The sequence below is a fragment of the Anthonomus grandis genome, chromosome 22 (assembly GCF_022605725.1).
Source record: "Anthonomus grandis grandis chromosome 22, icAntGran1.3, whole genome shotgun sequence".
Taxonomy (NCBI): domain Eukaryota; kingdom Metazoa; phylum Arthropoda; class Insecta; order Coleoptera; family Curculionidae; genus Anthonomus; species Anthonomus grandis.
In genome coordinates, this window is record NC_065567.1 from 36,841,466 (window position 1) to 36,862,939 (window position 21,474).

General features: G+C 34.0%; 1 protein-coding gene across 1 annotated transcript; it reads right to left on the reverse strand.

Annotated features, from left to right (window-relative positions):
- Positions 1 to 5,692: 5,692 nt before the first annotated feature.
- LOC126748357 (vitellogenin) lies at positions 5,693 to 13,709 on the reverse strand. Its single transcript, XM_050457523.1, has 7 exons — positions 13,590 to 13,709; positions 9,531 to 11,533; positions 9,249 to 9,445; positions 8,889 to 9,191; positions 8,616 to 8,785; positions 6,865 to 8,556; positions 5,693 to 6,777 (listed from the first exon to the last, which is right to left on the reverse strand). Exons 1-7 carry the CDS (start codon positions 13,618 to 13,620, stop codon positions 5,801 to 5,803), a joined length of 5,373 nt encoding a protein of 1,790 aa, XP_050313480.1. The 5' UTR covers positions 13,621 to 13,709; the 3' UTR covers positions 5,693 to 5,800.
- Positions 13,710 to 21,474: the final 7,765 nt, after the last annotated feature.

The window sequence follows — 21,474 nt, forward strand, 5'->3', positions numbered from 1 at the left end:
TAAAAGATAAATCTTCAGGTCTATTCAAGTCAGCATAAACTATAAATACTATAAACAAACCTAAAATATTATCCAAAAAGGTCGAGCAGCTTAGGACCCAAATTACAGTGATTGTTGCCATAGAACATGACGGATGAAAAGTTTTCAGCACTATGTTTGGAATTCACAAACATTCAAAACTGTCGGATGTTTCTGTTAATCAACAAGGAAGACTCATAACGAGTAGCATATTCTCTGTAACAACGAGTAGCATGTTTCAATAAGGTTTTACACTCATTTCGGAGCCTACAAAAATTTAAGTAATCCAAATGCACACCAGTATCCTTAAAAATCATGTGAGCCCGCTTTTTTGCTATAATAATCAAATTAGAGTTAGGGATTAAACCACTTAGGAAATTTTCGTTTAGAAACTTTTTTCAAGGAACACTAATATCAATGATAAGATATAAAATATAATAAAAAATTTAAGACTTATGATCAAGATAATGAGGCACTAATAAATTGTTCCACTCTACCAGACCCAAATCATAATTTAAAAGAGGAATATATATAGCCTTAAAATCATAATAATACTCATCACTAAATGGTCCATAAGAGTTAACATGGCAAGTTAAGTCATTGATCTGAACAAGCAGAGGAAGATGATGAATGAATGAATTGTCGAAACAGTGGGCTGCCAAGGCAGTTGTGCATATAGGTCTTCTAATGGACCCGTCATGCCCCACCGGGGGTTACCAGAGCCCAACGGCCTTAGAGAAACCGATAAGGCTCTCTGGTCTAAAGGACTTAAAGTCACTCGATACACTGAAAGTGTTACCCAAGTATTTGAACCTGGCGCGCGTGAGTGCTGGGCACTCCCCGACTACATGGTCAACGGTTTCATCCTCCTCACAGCACCATCGGCATTCCGGGTTGTCCGCAATACCGATAGTATGGAGATGACTTCTTATAAGTGCCAGCGACCGGTTAAAAGACCTGTCACTAGCCGAATTTCGCGTCTTTTTAGGCGTAGTAGATTTTTGGTGAGACAGGCAGAGGGCCCACCTATGTGCGCTTTGGCGTGTCTCGTACCACTCAGTCTATCTTCGGTGGGTCCACTTGTCCAGCAGACCCTTCATTGACGCGACCGCAATGCATTTGGCGATACCAACTATGGGTTCCGGCCCCATCGGCACATTCGCGGATCCCAGTCTGGCAAGAGAGTCCGCTTCGTCATTACCTGCATGGCCTGCGTGGCCAGGTATCCAACGAGCTGGACCCTGCAGCCAACCTGCACTAGTTTTTTCAGGACTTTTATACACTCTAGTACAAGCTTGGAGCTTACCTTTGCGGCCGTGATAGCCTTAATGGCAGCTCTGCTGTCCGAGCATATTGATACGACTGTATTGCGGTGTCCGCAGCTTAGGATTTTCTGTCCGCATTTTAATACAGCGAATACTTCGGCCTGGAAGACAGTGGCGTGCTCCTCCAGCGAGTATGCCCTACTAGTATGTGGGATCTCACCACAAAGCCTTAAACCAGCTCTGTTATTCATTCTGGAGCCATCTGTGTACCAGATGGTCCTCCTATTTAGCAATGCAGGTCTGTTGGAATGCTGCCACTCCTCTCTACCTGCAATGTGCGTCACGAATCCCTCACAATCCACAGTCACTGGAGCCATGCAGTCACTGTCCGTCAGAAGGAGAGGACATTCCTGTATGGCCCGTGACTAAATTTTTGCGTGACCGGTCTCGCCAGCATGTAGTTCGCCGAGGACGTATAGCCTGTACGCAGTCCTCATTGCCTCGAATTGCACAACGAGGTCCAGAGGCGGAAGGCTCAGCAGAGTCTCGAGCGCTTTAGTTGGCGCCGTCCGCATGGAACCCGTTATGCTGACAACCCGTTATGCTGACAACATGAGCTGATATACATGCAAGACATTGGACTCTGTCCAGTTGAGCACGAATTTTCGTTTTCTCCGTACATGGCCACCAAACGATAGCCCCGTATGTGAGAAGAGGTCTCACAATGCGCGAGTAGATCCAGTGGAGGATCTTAGGAGACAGACCCCAGGTATTGCCGAAAGCCCGCCTGCAGGCCCATAGCGCGCAGGTGGCCTTCTTCATTCTGGTGTCTGCATGATCGTACCAGGAGAGTTTGGGATCTAACTTGATTCCCAGAAATCGAACTGTCCTGGAGTAATGCAGCTGCACGCCACCTAGAGATATAACAGGGGGCGTGCCAAAGTTACGTCTCCTCGCGAATAGTAGGAGCTCTGCTTTTTTGGGGTTAATCCTGAGACCCTCCGAGAGGCACCATATGTCCACCATACGCAGGGCTCTCATCAAAGGGCCCCGCATTGAGATGGCGTCTTTCCCTGGGCAAAGGATTACCAGATCATCAGCGTAGGCCTGTGTGTATAGGCCAGCATTGTTTAAAAGATTTATCAGGCTGTCGACCACAAGGCACCACAAGGTAGGGGACAATATTCCTCCCTGCGGGCAGCCCCTAGCCGCGCCGCCAACGTTTTGACAATCTCGTTGTTGAGCTGGGCAGATACATGACGTTTCGAGAGCATGGCCTCTATCCAGCTAACCAAACAGGGTTCTGAGCCGCGGCTCTCGAGTGCTTGGCAGATTAATGCGAGAGAGGTGTTATCGAACGCCCCTTCAATGTCTAGAAACGCACCCAGACAGGCCTTGCCACTACCCAGAGCACCCTCCACTTCCTCACAAGGTGGTGTAGGGCCAGGTCCGTGGATTTGCCCGCCTGATAGTATACAAATTTCAATATCGCACATTTCACCTTTAAACTATGATCTAAGGAGAATTCGTGCTACAAATAACATCAAAAGCAATGACTATTACTTGTCTTCTGTGTAATGGCTTCTGATCGTTTGGGGCAACTTGCCGGTTCGTTCAAGTGACTCTGTCGGATATGTAACTTGTTCCCCGAATTGAAACTTTTTCAGCTTTCACCGGCAAGGGGTAGGATAGGGTCTAGAAAAAGTGTAGAATAGGAAACGACAAAGAACAACCACGTGTGGACTGGGTAACGATGGACTGGGAAGTTCCAGTTTCACTTCCACATAAAAATTTACCGTTCGTTAAGCCGGGAATTAAAACACTCGATGAGCCAGGAATATAGGAAGTTAGGAAGGAGAATCATAGGAATGGAAATAGGAAGGAGAAGCGATGAAAATGACAACCATGATAAAACTACTCATGTAATGCCAAGATCATTGCATGCTAACATTGGAGAAGCGTCACATTCACCAGCAGAACCTGTAAATATATCTGTTGCAGACTATTCTTCTCCATCGACGTCCCAACAAACTTACGACATCAACGTCGATCCTGAAATTATAGTTATAGGACGATGGATGAAAATGTTCTAGATCGTTATGTTGGGTTGGCTACCCAGCTATCGACGGAAAAGAAGAGGGAGTTGTTACAAAATCCTTGGATCCCGCCCAGAACATACGATTTTAAAAGTTATGCAATCCATTTGAAAATAAAATTTAATCATGCTTGGTTGGATCAACATGCACCATGGCTAGTATATTCCAAGCAACTAAAAGATACTCTTTGTAAGCATTGTGTTTTATTCCCTCCGCCCATCAGCAGTGTGAAAGGAATTTTCGGATCATTTATGGTCAGGCCATATATAAAGTTCAAAAATATGTATGAAGACTGCCGAAAGCATGCAGCGACCAACATTTACCTAACAGCGACAAATGCTGCAAATAATTTTCATGAAAATGTTCCTGTAGACATCCAATTGCAAAGTGCACACCAAAAAGCAATTGATGAAAAAAGACAAATATTGACAGCAGATGATCAATTATCTCGCAGTCTTAACTGATGAAACAGCAGACGTAGTTGGGAAAGAACAGCTGTTAATAGGCGTGCGATTCTACGACGAAAGCAAAAGGAAAATCAGAGAAGAATTTGTAGGCTTCGTTGAACTAAAAAACAAAATGCTTGACAATTTCTTGATTAGTTCTAACTTCGCAACCAAAGATTGCGTAGGGTTTTGATTCGATGGCTGTTCTACAATGGCAGGGAAAGAGGATGGCCTACAAGCCATTTTGAGAAAAAATATCCTTGTGCTTTATATTTTGATTGTTCAAGTCACAAACTCAACCTTGTTGTGAATGATGACAATGCAGTGCCAGAAATTAGAAATACTGTCACCACTGTAAAGGATCTTATAACGTTTTTCAGAGAGAAACTGCGCTCCAAACCTATCACGATTGTGTGAGACGAGATGGTCTGAAAAATATAAATCAATCAGAAAGTTTTCCCAAAGATTGTGAAATCTCTAGAAACGTTATCCGTAGAGGAAAATTGTGCCACCAGAAAATCTGCGTATCAGTTGCATTCAGCACGTTACAAAACTAGTATTTATTGCTCTACTATTATTATTATTATTGCTCTGCAAACAATAGCCAAATATTCAGCAGTTTCAGTGGTTAGCGCACTGAAAGCTAAATCGATCGACATGATCTCGGTGGGGGAATACATCAAAAATATCAAGAACATTCTCAGAAATAGAATAAGTAATGAAATGCTTCAAAAAGCGTTGCAGCGAGCTGTTGCAATGGATTTGGACAAGAACGCAGAGGCATTCCAAGCATTTTATAACCTGGATATCACCGGAGAACTGAACCTTTGGCATAATTTATGGGTGGATACCTTCAAAATAATTATAAGGGCTAAAGCTATACCCATTGTTGTTGAGAAAAATAGTTTAGGAGTGGTAATTGACTCAAATTTAACCTTTACAACACATGTTGTAAAAGTTAAATAAGTATATAGTAACAAGATTAGAGCCGCTTATGTCCGATTAAAAAAATAAAATATGTATTAGCTGTGTGATGTGCATGTTTTATCATTGCTCGATTATGGAGACATTGTGTACGGTGATTCTTTAACAATTTATTTATCTAAAATTAAAAAATTACAAAATAGCTGTATGAGATACTCATTTAACATACCATTTAGAAATCACACCACTCATTTAAATTCAAATTCAATTTTAAATATGAGCAATAGAAGGAAAGTTCATATGTATAATTTAATATATAAGATTATCAAAATTAGATAGCCACAGTTCAGACTGACAAAGTTAAAAAATATTTGCATGTGGAATGACCTGCGGCGACCTAATCACTTAAAAAAATGTTAACCTAGAAGTATCTTTATTAAATCTTACGTTTTAAATGCACAACTACCGTTATATGTTATTTGGAGGGTTCACTTTTGATAGACCTGCTTAGCTGATTGAAGTTATTTTAGGCTATAATGCACATATGGAGTTATTTCTAATATTTTGTCTTTACACGGGTTGTACGCTCATGCCCAGAATCGCACGGGCATCGGTTTTAAAAAAACGCAACACTCCGATTACCAGAAAAGTATATTTATTCGTGATAAACAGTGGTTAATTATAGTTGAATCTTAAAAGGCATATTAGTTGTGTAATTGTTTGTATTTCTAAATGGTAATAAAAATGTTTTGATTTGATTTAGTTTGATTATCTAGTCTCTTTAAATTCTTTTTTTCTTCGAAACATTCTTTATAAAAACGAACTTCACGAAGAATGTCACAAGAATTGTAAACATTCAAACTAATAAGATCAACTACAGGGTGACGTTGTATATATGCCAAATTATTTTTGCGGATTGGTATAAAAATAAAAGAAATGGTAATTTAATTGACTGTGATATCTTTATTTTATATAGATTTTTTTTACATTTTTTATGCTCGTCCTAAATAATAAATATAAATTTACTTCCTATATGCATTGGCTAATAATTTTAGTTGCATTGTGCTGCTACTTCCATGCGAGCTGTCCTAGTTTCACTCTTACGGCTGAAATCTGGGTTTCCTCCTTGATCAATTAGGGATTTGTAGTAATAAGCGGTCTTGGTTCCTTGGATACAGTGAACAGGAACGTTTTTTGTCACGACTTGTTTGACTGAGGTGTTGCAGACTGGTAGTGGGCGAATGGTAAAGCAAATTTCACCATTTTCTTCAATGTAGCGGTGTTTCATTACAGTTCCACTGGCAAGTTTTGTTCTCATTTGGGAACCATTCTGGTTGGAGATTACATTAGTGTACAATGGTAATACTTTCTTTATGCATTGTTCAGAAGGAGAGTTGCGCCATTGTTGACCCTTTTCAACTTGGTAACTTTCCACAAACTTACGAGTATCTCTTGTAACACAGTTTGAAGGAACTGTAAAGTCTTCATGTTTATCTTGACTGAATCTTCCACACAAACCATATACTGAGTCTCGAAGCTTGTTGCCAGTGGCAGTTACTTTGACACGTTGCCCATCATAAATCAGGTAAAAAGCATCTTCCACTTCAAGTTTAACTTCTCCGTTGGGTAAAGCATATACTTGAACATATCCATCACACTTATCGGCGATTTGCTTATCATCGAAGTGCATCTCTTGTCCATCAATAGTGACTTTAGCAGCTGGGTTGCGAGCAGATTTTTGTCTGTCTTCTGATGGTTTCATTTCAATCTTAACAGTTTTTCCTTGAGTTCTGGGATGGTTTAAGTTGATGATTACTTCTTTTTGATTGGCAGCGACTTGACGGACAAGAACAACATAGTTTTCAATGCTTTCTCTCAGTAATTGTTCAACGGATTTTGACTGCTGTCCATTAACTCTAGCATCTTTGGGAACATACTGCATTACTACAGTGGGTTCTTTGTCAAGATTAACTGAGTAGGTCTTATTGCTGAACGTTTGAGCAGTGGTTTGGTCAATCACGCATGTGGCTAAAATAATAAAACTTATGATTATAAAAGAAAAAACAAATAGAAATATAGTTATTTACAGAAAATTAACCAAATTATTAAACTTACGTCTGTAATTTTGTTGACCTTGCATTAAACCAGCAAATCTACATTTAGCATGGAACACTGGATGAGGGACCAGGAGCGTTCTCAAAAGTTCATTATTTAAAGAAATGTTGAAGAATACAGTTTCTTCATCAGTATTTCTTACTGTTACATTGACTTGTCTAAAATCTTCTGGCTGGAATTGAACTTCTCCTTCTACGACATTTTGACCGACAGAAGAAATTGATTTAATTTCAGTCATTGGATAGTATAATACTCTCAATCCCTTAAACATTCCTTCCAAAGTTTCAACCAGCTTCCAGTTCAATTTTTGATACTGAACTTGATATTTAATGTGGTCGAGGAAGTTGGCTTTAATAGTCATGTTTTGGCAAGCTGGTAGTTGGAAGTTCTTTTGTTGCATTTGCTCCTTACATACATGGTACAATGGATCTTGGTTAATTAAATATTGCTTTCGTTCCTGGCTTCTACTAAGTTGAGCTTGAGCAGAAATTTCAAAAGCATCATTTTCGCTATTTCCGTACTGCAATCGCATGTTGTATTTGGTGGAAGGCTCAGTATCCAAGGAATCATCTAGATTCAATCCATTGGTGTTAGGAATTTCGCTTCTGATTTCCAAAGCTCCCTGTTTATTTTCATTTTTGTTTTTGTAATAGAACATAACTCTTGATTTAGGATCAGCATTACTCTTTGCAACGGCAAAACCGACTACGTGTTCGTATTTCTTATCTCCCTCAAATTCAAGAGAGATATCGGAGCATGACAATAAAGCGCTGTTGATACCGGACCCGACGTGTTTTTTAATTTCTTGTTGACGTTGTTTAGGTTCATCTTTTTGCAATTTAGATGAAAGTTGATTTAAGGTTAGAAGATCTTCTGGACTTTGAGTCTCAGGTTGTTTCTGGTATTTTTGATCAACATTAATACGGAAAGTAGCTTTACGGGTAGTAGATTGACTTGGAATAAAACTGATGGTAGCTTCGCTATATTCAGTAGAACATTTGTCCCATAATTGTTCCCATACACCAGCAACTCCGCGTGATTGCCACATAGATACTAAATCATTAAATCCGATACTTTGTTCAGGATGGTGTCCCCATCCCCGGAATGTTAAACCAGTTTCTTTTTTGCCGAAATTGAAGTCAAAATATCTGTGGTTGTTCCTGTGGGACTTAATTACATATGTGTTTGGTCTCAAAGCTACAGGACTAATTGCCATAACATCACTTCTTGAGGTGTAGGGAGTGCTAGTAATGTGCACTAAACGAGAATCTTGTTGCTGTTGTTCAACTTCGAATTCAATTTTAGCTTCCTTAGATTTCACATCCATTTCGAGCCTTGCGTTGACTGGGATACTAACATACATATTCTTGTCATAACCAGCCATATAGATTTGATGATCAAATGGAGTTACGAAAGACAAATGGCTTTGAGTTTTGCCAGTACAGGTAACTCTAGCTTTAATTTCAGTAGAAATTTGTTCAGGTTTAGAGAGTTTGTTGTTTCTGGAAATAGCAGGGTTGGCAAGAGCTCTAATTTTTCCTTCAACCTTCATCAACACAGGCACATCATAGGTATACAAGAAAGGCAGACCCATTTCAGTAGGGAAGGAGAGTGCCATTTCATTTAGCTGTTTAAGCTTGACATAGCTAAAATCTTTTCCTTGTCTGTAAATTTCTTCTTGCTGACGAATAACTACAAATATTCAAACATTTTCAAATATTAGTGCTCTATCGAATATACTAAAAACTTACCTTCTGGGAGATGCTCTAAAGTTTGGTTATCGAAAGACCAAAGTTTTTGTACATCTTCAACTTGAGCATAAATAATAGCTTCTAACTGTTCACGTTCATCGCGTTCATAGTTCATTAACCGAGCAATATTGGCGCTGGACCATTCGTTGTCTTTACCTTGTTCCTGCGATCTGTGAAAGAAAAACTGCATTTTACTTTTCGTTATTTATAATAATAATATACACGTGAATTCATGTTAACTGATCTGTAGACTGACTGACGATTGATTTTTACCTCTGAGATTTTTCTTGTTGGAAGACTTCAGTTTGTCTATATAAAACATTCAAAAGCTCCCTGATGCTGGATATCATTCCCCCGGTAGACAGAATGTGCTGTTTCATTCCATGGTTATGTTGGTGGAGTTGGAATTTCATAATCTTCGGGAAACTGCTTTCAGCACTACTATGGCTAGTTCTTTGCACGTGAAGTTCAAGACCCATTTGTTCAGCCACATAATCACGCAAGTTAATATAACTTTGTTCCATTCCATATTGCTTCTTCGTGAGCAAAGGTCTAGCGGACTGAGCTGCTTTCCGTCTAGTAAATGAAAAACTCTGTTATAACGGTAAAAAAATTAAAAGCTAGATTTCTTACAATTCAGCATGTTTGGATGATTCAAGTTTACATGAGCTTTCGATGACAGATTTAACTGCAGCGTTAACCTCTTCTTGGGAGTCAGTGTTGGTATATTGAGCCATGCGTTGAAGCATCTCTACGGGTGGATTAGCTCTGATAAGTTGATGAACTGCTACAACACGAATTTCAGGAAGCTCGGCAGTATTTTGGTAGATCTGAAAAATTAATTTTGGTTTTTATATAATGGGTGCTTAAATTGACTAAAGCTATATATTAATACAGTGTTAAGTCTTAAGTTACCTTATAAAAAACAGAACGTGCAATATGCGGATAACAATCAGCCAGTCGGTCCATACAGGCAACCATCATTAATCTCTGAAATTGAGAAACTTGCTTTTCTCCTTCGAAATAGGGTTGGAACACGTTTAGGATAGATTTGTGCCCAATGTTTCCAAGAGCTCGGATCATTACATGAATTTTATTGTTATCAGCATTGCTAATCGCTTTTTCTAATTCCTGCTTGAGATGGGGGATTACAGTAGTCTTGACAAATTCTCTTCCTTTTTTAGTATAGAAACTTCCAAAGGCATGAACCGGAAACTGATTGTGAGATTCATTTCTATTGATGTATACTTTGTGAACTAAGTTGGTATAAGATAGAATACATGTTTGATTCAGTGTTTCTTGTTGTCTGACTTGAGTTTCAGTTGCCAATTCAAAGAACTTGCGCATATATTCTTCAGTTGGGAAACGTGTTGATTGGGCTAGAGTACCAATTACTTGTGCAGCTTCAGTTTTTTGGATTTTTTTGGTTTCTATCCATTTCTTAATGTTCAAAAGGGCTGGTCCAGTTCCAGCTTCAGCTACGGAGTCACGGAAAATGCTCCAGGTATAACGCTGCTGTCCGTTTTTCATCTGAGAATACATCTGCTCGGCTACAAATTGAATATCGTCTTCGTCCATCAGGCGAACAAGAGTATTCAGGATAGTGTATTTATCCAAGGTATGTTTAGAGATGGTTTTTTCTGATTGCTTAATTTCGTCACTGATTTCCGTAACTAGATTTTCAACATTTTGTCTGATATCAAAGTCTTTATTTTCTTTAATTGATTTTCCGTGATAGCCAACCATTGATGGAAGAAGTGGGGAATGCGGAGCTCTAGTTAACTGAGGACGGGGTTGTTGTTGTTGTTGATTCCATTCTTCAGAACTTTCTCTCCATTGTTTTGTAAGAGAGTTGGCTGACCGGCGGAATCTTCTATGAGTCATTTCCTGTTCACTACTCTCTTCGCTGGATGAATCTTCCATGAGATTTTCATTTAATTTTGAATGTACTTGGTTGTTTTTAGGTTGTCCATAAGTGTATACTAAATTTCCAATGTCTAAAGGATTGGAAAGTTCTTCAGGCTGTTGTTGTTGGTTGTTAATTGCTAGTAATGTGACATTGACCATACTTGTAATAGATCCCATTTCTTTATTCTTAAGAATTGGATTAACCATGATCTTGTTAACGGTATAAGTGCTTTGAATAATATATCTAGAGGGTTTTCCAGTAAGAATAGCTCTAGAATTTGATTGTCTTATAAAGAACTGTCCCATTTTATTAGCAGTTGGTTCTGATTCTTCAATTTCTCCAAAGCCATAGTGGTACGAAGGCCTATCACGAGCGTTGGTATAATTCTTTGATTTTATGACTTCAATAAGGTCTCCTTCACCTTTCAGTTTATATTGAGGAGCAATCCAAGGTTGACTTTGAACTAAATATTCTGGAAGACGGTGAATGTCATAGATCGTTTCAGTTTTGCCTGTTACAGTTTCTTCCATGGTTTTAAAAACGGCATCCATATATTCATTAGTGGGAAAGCTGCTGGTGGGGTTCTGCAAGGCATTTTCTCCCTGTAAATCCATTTGGAATTGACTTACAATACTTTTGATGATATTGGCCTCCCAGTTTAGAGTGTCCTTCTCCACAATCAGTCTCTTAATTAAACCGTTCTCTAAAACCAGTTGAAATGGTTTTTGAGAAAGTTGTAATTGCTTGTAACTAATTTGTGAATCAGGAATCTCTGATTTCCACCCATCAGGTAACTGAGTGTGAATCTGAGCAAATTTAGGTTCAGAAATTCGGCCTTGGAGCTTTCCATCAGGACGAATAGAGAGATGTAATTTGGCTTTTAGAAAGACACCAGAATACTGATCAGCGGTTTCTTCAAGTCCGGTTAGTGTACGACCATTTACTGAATAGACATACTCCGTATTATCTTTCCAGGCTGGCGAGGATGAGGAGACATAAGAAAGTCCAACTGTAAAGCAAAAGAAAAATGTTATTAATATGGTAAGTATTTATTATTATTTCAAATGTTTATATTATTATGATGATAGGGGATAGATATAGCTCTTAAAAAAGAGGCACTCTAACAGATAAAATTAAAAAAACCTCACAAGTAAATAAATTTTAGTAAAACTTAACTTGAAAACTTAATTGGATTCATGTCAGTAATAATGTCGCCAAGCAGCCTTATATTGAAGTCACGAAGGCCCAAGGGAAAGAACATTTGCAGTTGACATATCATATTCTTATTTTAGACGTATAATTTGAAAAATAAAATGTATCATAGCTACCCTATTAATTACACATTCTGGAAATGTTGTAAGCAATATACACATAGCATAGGTATTTAGTATATATCGCATAAATCCTAAACATTCCTGGAATGTAATACCAAAATATTCCCAGCATATATATTATAACCTTTAGATTTTAATAGAATTTTTATATATTTTAAAATATATAATTTTTTTATCATATTAATCAGAGATATCTGCGCCTAGAAACTACATAAAAAACAAGATCATTAAAATAAAATATTTGCAAAGCAATTCTAACAAACAAAAAATCTAAGAATTCTTAGTCAAAATTCAAAATATTATATATATTATAATATATATTTTGTATAAACATTTCACTAATTAGCATTAATTAATCGAATGTTTAACTGAAATTCAGAATTTATTAGCAATATACTGGATATTAAAATATTCATAAAACGTCTCAGAAATGTGTTGAATTAGGAAAATTAATACAAAGAATGTATCGCAAATAAATAGTTAATCAATTTATCAATATTATCTGAGGCACTGTATATGAAATTTAATATTTTAGAATTGGGATTCCTTTTAATAAAATACTTCTGAAAAGTATGAAATGATTTAGTGCTTTCAATTATGTGTTCTAAAATTAATTTTAAAAATTTCTTAAACATATCCAAAAAACTTCCGATATATGGGGCAAATGGCAAGACGATGGTATTAAAGAATATTTAGTTTTATTATTTTTGATAAAAGATATTATTTAGTTTATTTCAAATAAGTTTTCTTCAGGACATTTTTTAATGTATCAATTTTTCCTTAAGGTGCCGATTACTGTTCAGTTATCAGTTTATCCAGGAACTGTCCATCTTGATTAGCTGGCAGACTATCAACCCTGATCAATTCACATGTACCCTTAATTACTTCATTAATGGACTGATGCAATATTTGTTGGATTAGATATTGAGTTTAATATATCTGTTAAGTATAAAATTGAATATATTAAAAGAACAGTAGTATTCAGCTACGCTTTTGGCATTTGTCCTCAATGGAAAGAAGAAAATAGAAAAATAGAAAGAGAGGATAGAAAAATGTTGAAGTAAAGTAGTGGCTACCAAACAAAGTAGTTTTTGTTTAATTTTGTTAAACTGCATATTGCCAAGAAGGATTACTAATGTGAAAAGACGTTATTATAGAGGGAACAATTTTAGTAATATTGATATATTTTGCAACTGCTCTTCTTAATGTCTTTATGTACCTTATGTCTTAAATTTTATAAGCCTATGCAGACGCAATAAAATATTAATTATTTATTTGATAATTGTCGCGGATATTTTCTTTTCAAAATCTAATAATTTGGCAAAATTTTACTCTATACTAAAGTTATGTATAAAGCTGTTACACTTTTAAATATAAAATTTGATTTTGTCTTGGCAAAATATCATTATTTTTTTCTAGGGTACAATATAATATATAGAAAAAAGTCAATATTATATATGTAGAATGTTTGAAATTTGTATGCTAAAAAGTGTATTGAAATAAAAATATATTGAGTATTGAGCCAAAAAACCAATCAGAGTTTACCTTTATTTCATAATAATTTTAAACTTTTTTTTCTCCAGTTTTCTAAATTCTCTTAAATATATTTTATATATTGCATGAAGTAAAAAAATAAAATAAAAAATAGTATTTAAAAGCAGCCATAAACCATATTTTTACAAGAAAAATCATTAAATGTGAAAAAAAAAGATAGAAAATAATTAGACTTACCCAACAAACACAAAGCCACTGTTGACCACATCTTGATTGGTGATGTAGACACAGACCAAATGTGAAGAACTTCTAAAAACCCGCACTATTTATACTAAAGTTTTAGCTGAATTGCCAAAGATTAGCTATTTATGAATGGAATACTGATTTATCTTGCGTTGCATGTTTTTCTAGTGATAATTATTTTTATAACTATATTGCAAGTATATGCTTTTTGAAACTATGATACATTAAGTCAGTACTAATTTTAAAAATGAACTTTAATGAGAGATTTTTAATTATGGGCTAAAATTTATAAGAAATAGTGGAAAAAATAAAAAAATTTTTAGTTTTGTCTACCTTACGTTGAGTGATCCTCACCAGTACCAGTTTTAAATTATTTAAAAAATTAAGTAAACAGAAGGGTTTAAAAAATTATTACATGACTTGTAAATATAAATTCTGTAATAAAATTGATACAGATTATTAAATCAGTATAGTATTTCACAGACCAATATATTAAAATATGATGCTGTCCAAATAGCTTGAGAGGTGAATTTTTAACAAAAAATTAAAAAAAAACTTTACACATCCATATGTGGAGTTAAATAAATTAAATACGTAAAATCAAATTAAAATATGCTTTATTATCACAAAAATAAAATATTCCATGGACAAAGATAAATTTTAATAAATCTACTAAACTACTTTTAAATTGTCAAATATGAATAAAATCAAGGTAATAAGAATCATAATTTGGACCCAAGAGAGTGAAAGTATTTAATATAATATTTTCGTTTACTGGGAAATATTTTTTTTCCGTTTTCAGGCTTTTGTCACAATTTTTTTGTCTTCCAGAAATCATGAAAACATTACATTTATTACATATACACATAAATTTTTTCCAGACCTTTGACGTCATTTTTAAGTGCATAAATTCTACTTCAGATACCAGAAAAGAATGTACAGCCCACATAGCATGCGATATCCACTGTATATACCTATAGTCCACTAAGTCCAGAAAGTGCAAAAAATTAAAGTGTATGTTCTATGTATATATATTACACATTGAGATTAACTTAATTTTTTTATGTTCAAGTATAAATAATAAATGTATATATTTTGTGAACATTACCGTCGCCTATACCTTTGATATATACATGGACAATGACGTCTCTTGGCGTCATTTTAGGAAAGTCACCTTGATGTCTTTAATAAAAAAGAACAGACAATGTCGAGAATTCAACCGAAGATCACCCATGTATCAACAACTTTTGTTTTGTTACAACAACAACAATTTATGAAAAGAAAAAAAAAAGCCAAATTGGATTAGATCAGGTATATTATTTCATATTTTAAGAGTTTAAATATAGACAAAAATTATTTTTTTTAATGACTATTTTACTTGCTTCTGCCATGTATTCATGAACAAAGTGGGCGGCCATATTGTGCAATAAAACAATTTTTTTATAGCCTTTTTCAGTTGCAGTCTATGTTGACACTCTTCAAACTCCGTTTGGCAAAGGGAATCATCCTTTTTACATTTTGTTATTTGATTTAATTTTAAGTTAAACAATAAAATCATTAATTTCTATTAGAATGCCTTAAGAACAATAGATAATTTTAAATATTTGTTTTATATCCATAAAATAAACAGAGCATTAAAAATAGACATTGTATGTATATACAACAGGATATTATGAATATACATAGCATTTACATATTATATATGTTTGCTATGTGGGAGGCTCTTAAAAGTACTTTTTTGAGTATTCCAGAAATTATAAATATTTTTTCCTGTTTTCCCGGCTTTTGACGTGATTTATGGATCTTCTACAAATTAGAAAAAAAAAATTAATTGTTCCAGGCCCTTGGGAGCAATTTCTTAATGCCGTAATTTTTTTTGTTTTCCACTTTTGTCAGTTATATAAGTTTTTAAAGACATTTTTCCAATTCTTCCTGGTTTTTGACGTAATTTTTTATGTTTGCCAAAAATTGGAATTGCTTTTCTCGTTTTGCAGTTTTTTACCGGGAGTTTTAGGACTTCTAAAAACCTTTTTTTTTATTCCTTCCAGGATTTTAGAGCAATTTTTTTTAGGTATCACGTAATTTTCTATTTTTTCCAGGGATTGGAAATATATTTTCTTCTTTTATACAGTTTTTATACAAATTTTTTCTAGTTTTCCAGACTCCTACCGTTATTTTTATGCTTTCCAGGAGTTGGAAAAAAGAATTCTTCCAGGCTCTTAGAATTTTTTTTTGTGTATTTCAGAAACTTTTTAACAAAATAAATAAAATAATTTTTACAGTTGGAATTAAATTTTTTATACAGGGTGTCCCAAAAATCAACGATAAGCCGAGAATGGGCAATAGACCAGGTGCTCAGGGATTCAACAAAATATTTAAAAAAATCTGTCTTCAGTATTTTAAAATTATAGGCATTCATAGAAAACCATAAAAATTTGACACTCCCTGTTGATCTTTTTAGTACTGTGGTTACAAATTATTGAATTTCTTAACAATTTTTTTAACGTAACCCTGAATAACCCTTCGATAAATAATATAAATTCATTATAAAAATAAATTCAATTCTGATAATTTCTTAAAAATGTGAACACTTCTGTTTGAATTTAGTTTTGTAGTTTATCGAACGGTTATTCAGGGTAAAATTTTAAAAAATTGTTAAAAAATTTAAAAATTTGTAACTACAGTACTAAAAAGATCAACAGGGCGTGTCATTTTTTTTGTTTTCTATGAATGCCTATAATTTTAAAAATACTCTAGATGCTTATCGTTGACTTTTGGGACACCCTGTGTAGCAATACGTTTTATAGTTGTCAAAATACTTTTCTGCTATAATTCCTTCTTAGGATATTTTGCAGCATATTCACGTGCTGCAATAGGAGCATTCTCAAAACACTGAAAATATACGGCGAGCATATCATAAGCCTTGACACTGGTGTCAGTCTTAAAAATGTCAATGTCAAAAATGAAATATCCTGTAGAAGTCTAAAACAATCCTCACTTTTTCCTGGGATACCCAAAGAAAGCCATGCTACAAAATATAAATATATGAGTATAGTTACCAAAATATTCTCAGAATTCTCCATTGGCTCTGTTTGAGGTAAATCTAAGAAAATTATCAATAGTATACTGGTTGTTATCAATAAAATTTGATGATTGTCATATTGAACGCCTTGAGGCTGATTCTTAAAATCCCTTGCTCTTATATAAGCTGAAGTTAAAATTTTTCGTAATGATTATATCAGCTATAATGCTCATCAGTATCCAGTTTGATATCCCTAATCTTGAAATCAGAAGGCATCATTCTGATACCATTTTATGAGATGTGATGGGTTTAGATCATTGTCCTAATGTCTTGGAAGCAATTCCTTTTAACACCTGTCAAAGAAAGGTCAACTTCCCTATGTTTCGATTACTTTCCATTTAGCCAACTGTAGGTCTTTTGTTCTACTCACTAGGTCTTTGCCTTTCTTTAATGAAAATAGTTTAGATCCATTTCCAGCAGCTTAATGTCATTCAAATCAAAAATTGTTAATCTTAGAATTTAACTTACGTTCCTTGTAGTACCAAATTATTTTTATGTAATTCTAGTATTATTTTTGTAAAATGGCTCTGCCGTATATTGAAATAAATAAATTAATAAATATAGATACCAGAATATTTATTAAAATAGGTTTATGATAAAATTATTTATTTTCTTGGTAAAAACAGTAAGAATGTAGGGCTAAAACCTACCAAAATAAAAAAATATATATATGTATATAGATATATGATATATAAGACACATAAATAATAAAATATTGCATTATTATTGCAAAACATGGAGTTTTATTTTTTTTCATGATCAAAAGCTGGATATATTTTCAGAAAGCTGTACTATACAACCAAATGTTATACATTTGCTCACACCTCCGGAAATAGTCAAAAAAGTCCGAAACTATGCATTAAGGCAATAAAACACCCAAAAATATATTTTTTCAGTATTCGCATTTACACTTTGTGGCCAAAAATTATATATACTAGTTATATGGAATAAGGAGGGTGCGAAAAAAAGATATTTACAAGAAACAACCTCTATTAATTAAAAAACTGAAAAAAATCTTTTATCGGAATTTTGAAATTTTTTGAAAAGTATTTTGCATATTAGCGAGTATCGAATTACTTAATGATATTTTTTTATTAAAAATGTACACTCTTAAGCACATTCTAGTCAATTTTATTTATTCCTTTGTTTAAAAGTATGAATCTTATTTGCGAATGAATGCATCTAATCCAAATGTACCTAAAATAGCATAATTTTTTTAAATTCTAGTAACATTCTAGGAATGTAAATAATCCTTGTGTCTATTTTCTTATGGTGGTAATGAGTATAAAACTGTATAGAATAGTCTGATTTTCCGACTAATTCCGATTGATTCTGCAAAACAAATGCTGCAAAAACATCATTTTTTTTAGGTAAAAGCCAGATTAACAAATATTATTTTTTAACAATAATTATATCAGAATTTTAGAGATAATTATATAAAAATATAAGACTATCCAAATAGATTTTTTAATTACTGAAATTTAGTGGAAATTGCCTGGAAATGAAAGGGAAAAAATTAAACATATTTATAAAATTGATATATATTTAGGGTATCTGCGTATTTTCTTATGGTGTCAATGAGCATAACACTGAATAGAAAAGTCGGAAAATCACATAAATCCCATAAAAATCGGCGAAAATACTGGAATTTCAACACACTATAGATGGTGAAAATCTATTCGATTCTTTCACAATTATTACTTACTGATATTTCCCTCTATAAGATTCACATTTGGCTTAAATGTCTAACAATATATTTTTATTTTATTAAAACATATATTTTCCTAACTGGAATATTTATTTTTAGTATCATTGATAATTTTTCATCAATGTTCATATTTATCAATGAAAAGGAAGCAATTGTTTTCATTTATGCAACATTGTAACAATATTAACCAAAACTTGTGCAGATTTTTAACAATTAATGTTAACAGATTACATGTGTTTATCCAAAATGAAATAAACACTAATTAGCGTTAAAATAATCAAAATTTTGAAAAAATGATTTTAAACTGGGTACTGATGCATATCGTCAGATAACTTATATAAAGGAAATAAGTGTTAGCTTGACACAATAAAAAAAGGCTGTTGTTTTAGAAAGTTTCTAAGACAGTCTTCACCTGGTCAAATATATACAAAGTACAAAGTATTCCATTATGATAAGAAAATTATTGATTGTCCTAAACTCAAACCAACAATTTGTAAAGTGGTCATCTATAATTGATTCAAATATTTTAGTAAGTAAAAATTTATCAAAGAAATTGGTATATATAGTTAAACGCGTCTTGCGCAAAGCCTAATATTAGAAGAGTTTCTTTTCTTATACTGGCGGTAATTTACTAATACGTGGAATGACGTTTTACATATTCCAGTTCTAATATTCACTCCTTTCCTTGTAGTAGGTCTAAATGTTATAAAACGGCTGATTTTTGGTGTTTTTTATTAAATAAAAAATAAAGTTGTAGCTCTCAAGGAAGTCAAGAGCTTTTTTTTCTGAAATAGAAACTTTAATCAGAATCTATTTCAAAACAAGTAACTAAGCCTTAAATTATTGTTTCACCGGGTGAAAAGCTGCCTCAAGCATCAAAATATTTCACCTCAAAACTGTTATCAACTATCAAAAATTTTATCATCTATGAGATGGCGTTCCATGGAAATTAATATTGCAATAGTTTCTAGAAAAGCTTCAAGCTTTTCTATCTTATTTTTGAGAGATCTCATGTTTGGATCTAGTATAAAATAAATCGTATCACTACGGGGTTACAGGAATGCCTCTCGAATATCTTAGAGACTTATATTAATGAGAGAAGTCACTGTAAGGGTTAATATGACTACGTCTTCTTGCAAGCCGATAGAGTGTGGGGTGCCTCAAGGTTCAGTCTTAGGTCCTATTTTGTTTCTACTTTTGATAATGATATCGTTAGTCTGGAAATCATCGGTAAAATCTGTTTGTTTGTGGACGCTACAAGTTTTACTTGGACCAACCAGGATATTAAGGCACTACATAGAACCGTATCAAATGACCTAGCCAACTTTAAATTGTGGGGCGATTTAAATCGTCTCTGCCTTAACGTTTCTAAAAGGAAAGTCTTGTCTTACAAGAATACGTTGGAACCTTTTGTACTTCATAACACCAGTTTAGACGTTGTTGATTCTGTGAAGTTTTTGGAACTTATTGTATACAAATCCTTAAAATGGGACTTGAACATCGATCAAAAAAATTAAGCTGTTTTTGTACCTAGATCGGTTTCCAGGGACTTAAACTTGGCAACGTCTAGAGCAGTATATTACGCCCTTTTTGAGTCGCATCCAATATGCCCTTCCATTCTGGGGCACGCGTTGTGCGACTTAATTTGAGTGTATTTTTAAATTACAAAAGAGAGCTGTTCGTTATTCACTGAGAGTAAATAGTAGAACTCCCTGTCAAGAATGCTTTAAAAATATAAAATATTAACCGTTTTTTTATTCGTATTTGAATACTTTGCTTAATTCGCAAGCATGTATCAACAATTCCCGACAGGCAATTTCACTTAGGAATAGGGAGTCTTTACCTTCCAATCTCACGGGCAGAGTTAGTTAAAAGCTATAATGCAAAAAAAATCGCTATATAAGATACAACTGGATCACATAGATATAGTACCCGTCATAGATATATAGGGTGTCCCCTTTCATATAGTTAAAATGCTACAGTATATGCAAGAATCATTAAAAAGTAGTTTGAGAGAGGACATAGATGGTCGGAAGTGCCTCGTTTCCAAAATACAGGGTGTTGAAATTTTTCAAAAAAAATATTTTTTTCTCTCTGTACGATAGTAACGATTCAAGCGATTTAAACGATTTTTTTAGGTTTTAAATCATAGGTGGTGAGGCAACTTTTTGAGAAATTCCAAGTAATTTGACTTGTCCAGGGACGGACTTGCAGCACATGCACGTTAAATTTTGTATAAAAAAAAGTACGCCACTGGTTTAAAAAAAAAATCCGGATTATTTTGTATATTTTCAAACAAACACAGCCCTTGCATTGGACCGTTTTGGTGCAAAAAATAAACACCAGGGTTTTTTATTTTATTAGTCTTTTTTTATTTCCCGATTATTTTAGGCAGTTTTCATGGTAATCTCCATAAAATAAATAATAATAATAATAATAATAATAATAATAATAATAATAATAATAATAATAACAAAGTGTATACATGTTTTTCTTATATTTAGTCTATCGTATTTTTACGGTATGGGAATTAATTTTTGCAGAAGATCGAGATACTGTACCCAACTGCAAATAATGTTGTCAGAGAGAATATTAGAGATCAGACAGAACTCTGGTTCCAGCACGATGACTGTCCAGTGCATTTCGCTCGTACTGTAAGGGCTTTCCTAGATCAGAGCTACAACAACAGGTGAATTGGTAGAGGTAGTCCAGTCCCTTGGCCAGCAAGGTCACCTGATCTGACACCTCTAAACTTTTTTTGTTTGGGACGCCATGGAACAGCTTATCTACGCAACACCTGTAACCAACAGAGAAGATGAGAACATGGAGGACACTTTAAGCATTTGGTTTGAATTGTTTATTGTTTAAATTATTTTTTTTGTTTATTGTTTAAATTGTTCTTTTTAAGTTGTTTTTTTAATTTCAATTGTTTATTGTTTAGTTAAATTATTTATTTTTTGTTGTAATGGTATTCAAATTTTCGTTGTGACAAAAAAGTTTTGAAAGATCTTATCGATCTTATCTCGTAGCTTGAATGGATTTTATTTTCTTGCACAAAAACGGTGCGTCCGTGCGCAAAAATGCAAGGG

Coding starts and splice junctions, on each gene's coding strand:
- LOC126748357 (XM_050457523.1), bottom strand. CDS start 13,620: ATGTGGTCAACAGTGGCTTTGTGTTTGTTGG. Junction 11,534..13,589: donor AGTGGCTTTGTGTTTGTTGG/GTAAGTCTAATT, acceptor TTTGCTTTACAG/TTGGACTTTCTTATGTCTCC. Junction 9,446..9,530: donor CACGTTCTGTTTTTTATAAG/GTAACTTAAGAC, acceptor TTAATTTTTCAG/ATCTACCAAAATACTGCCGA.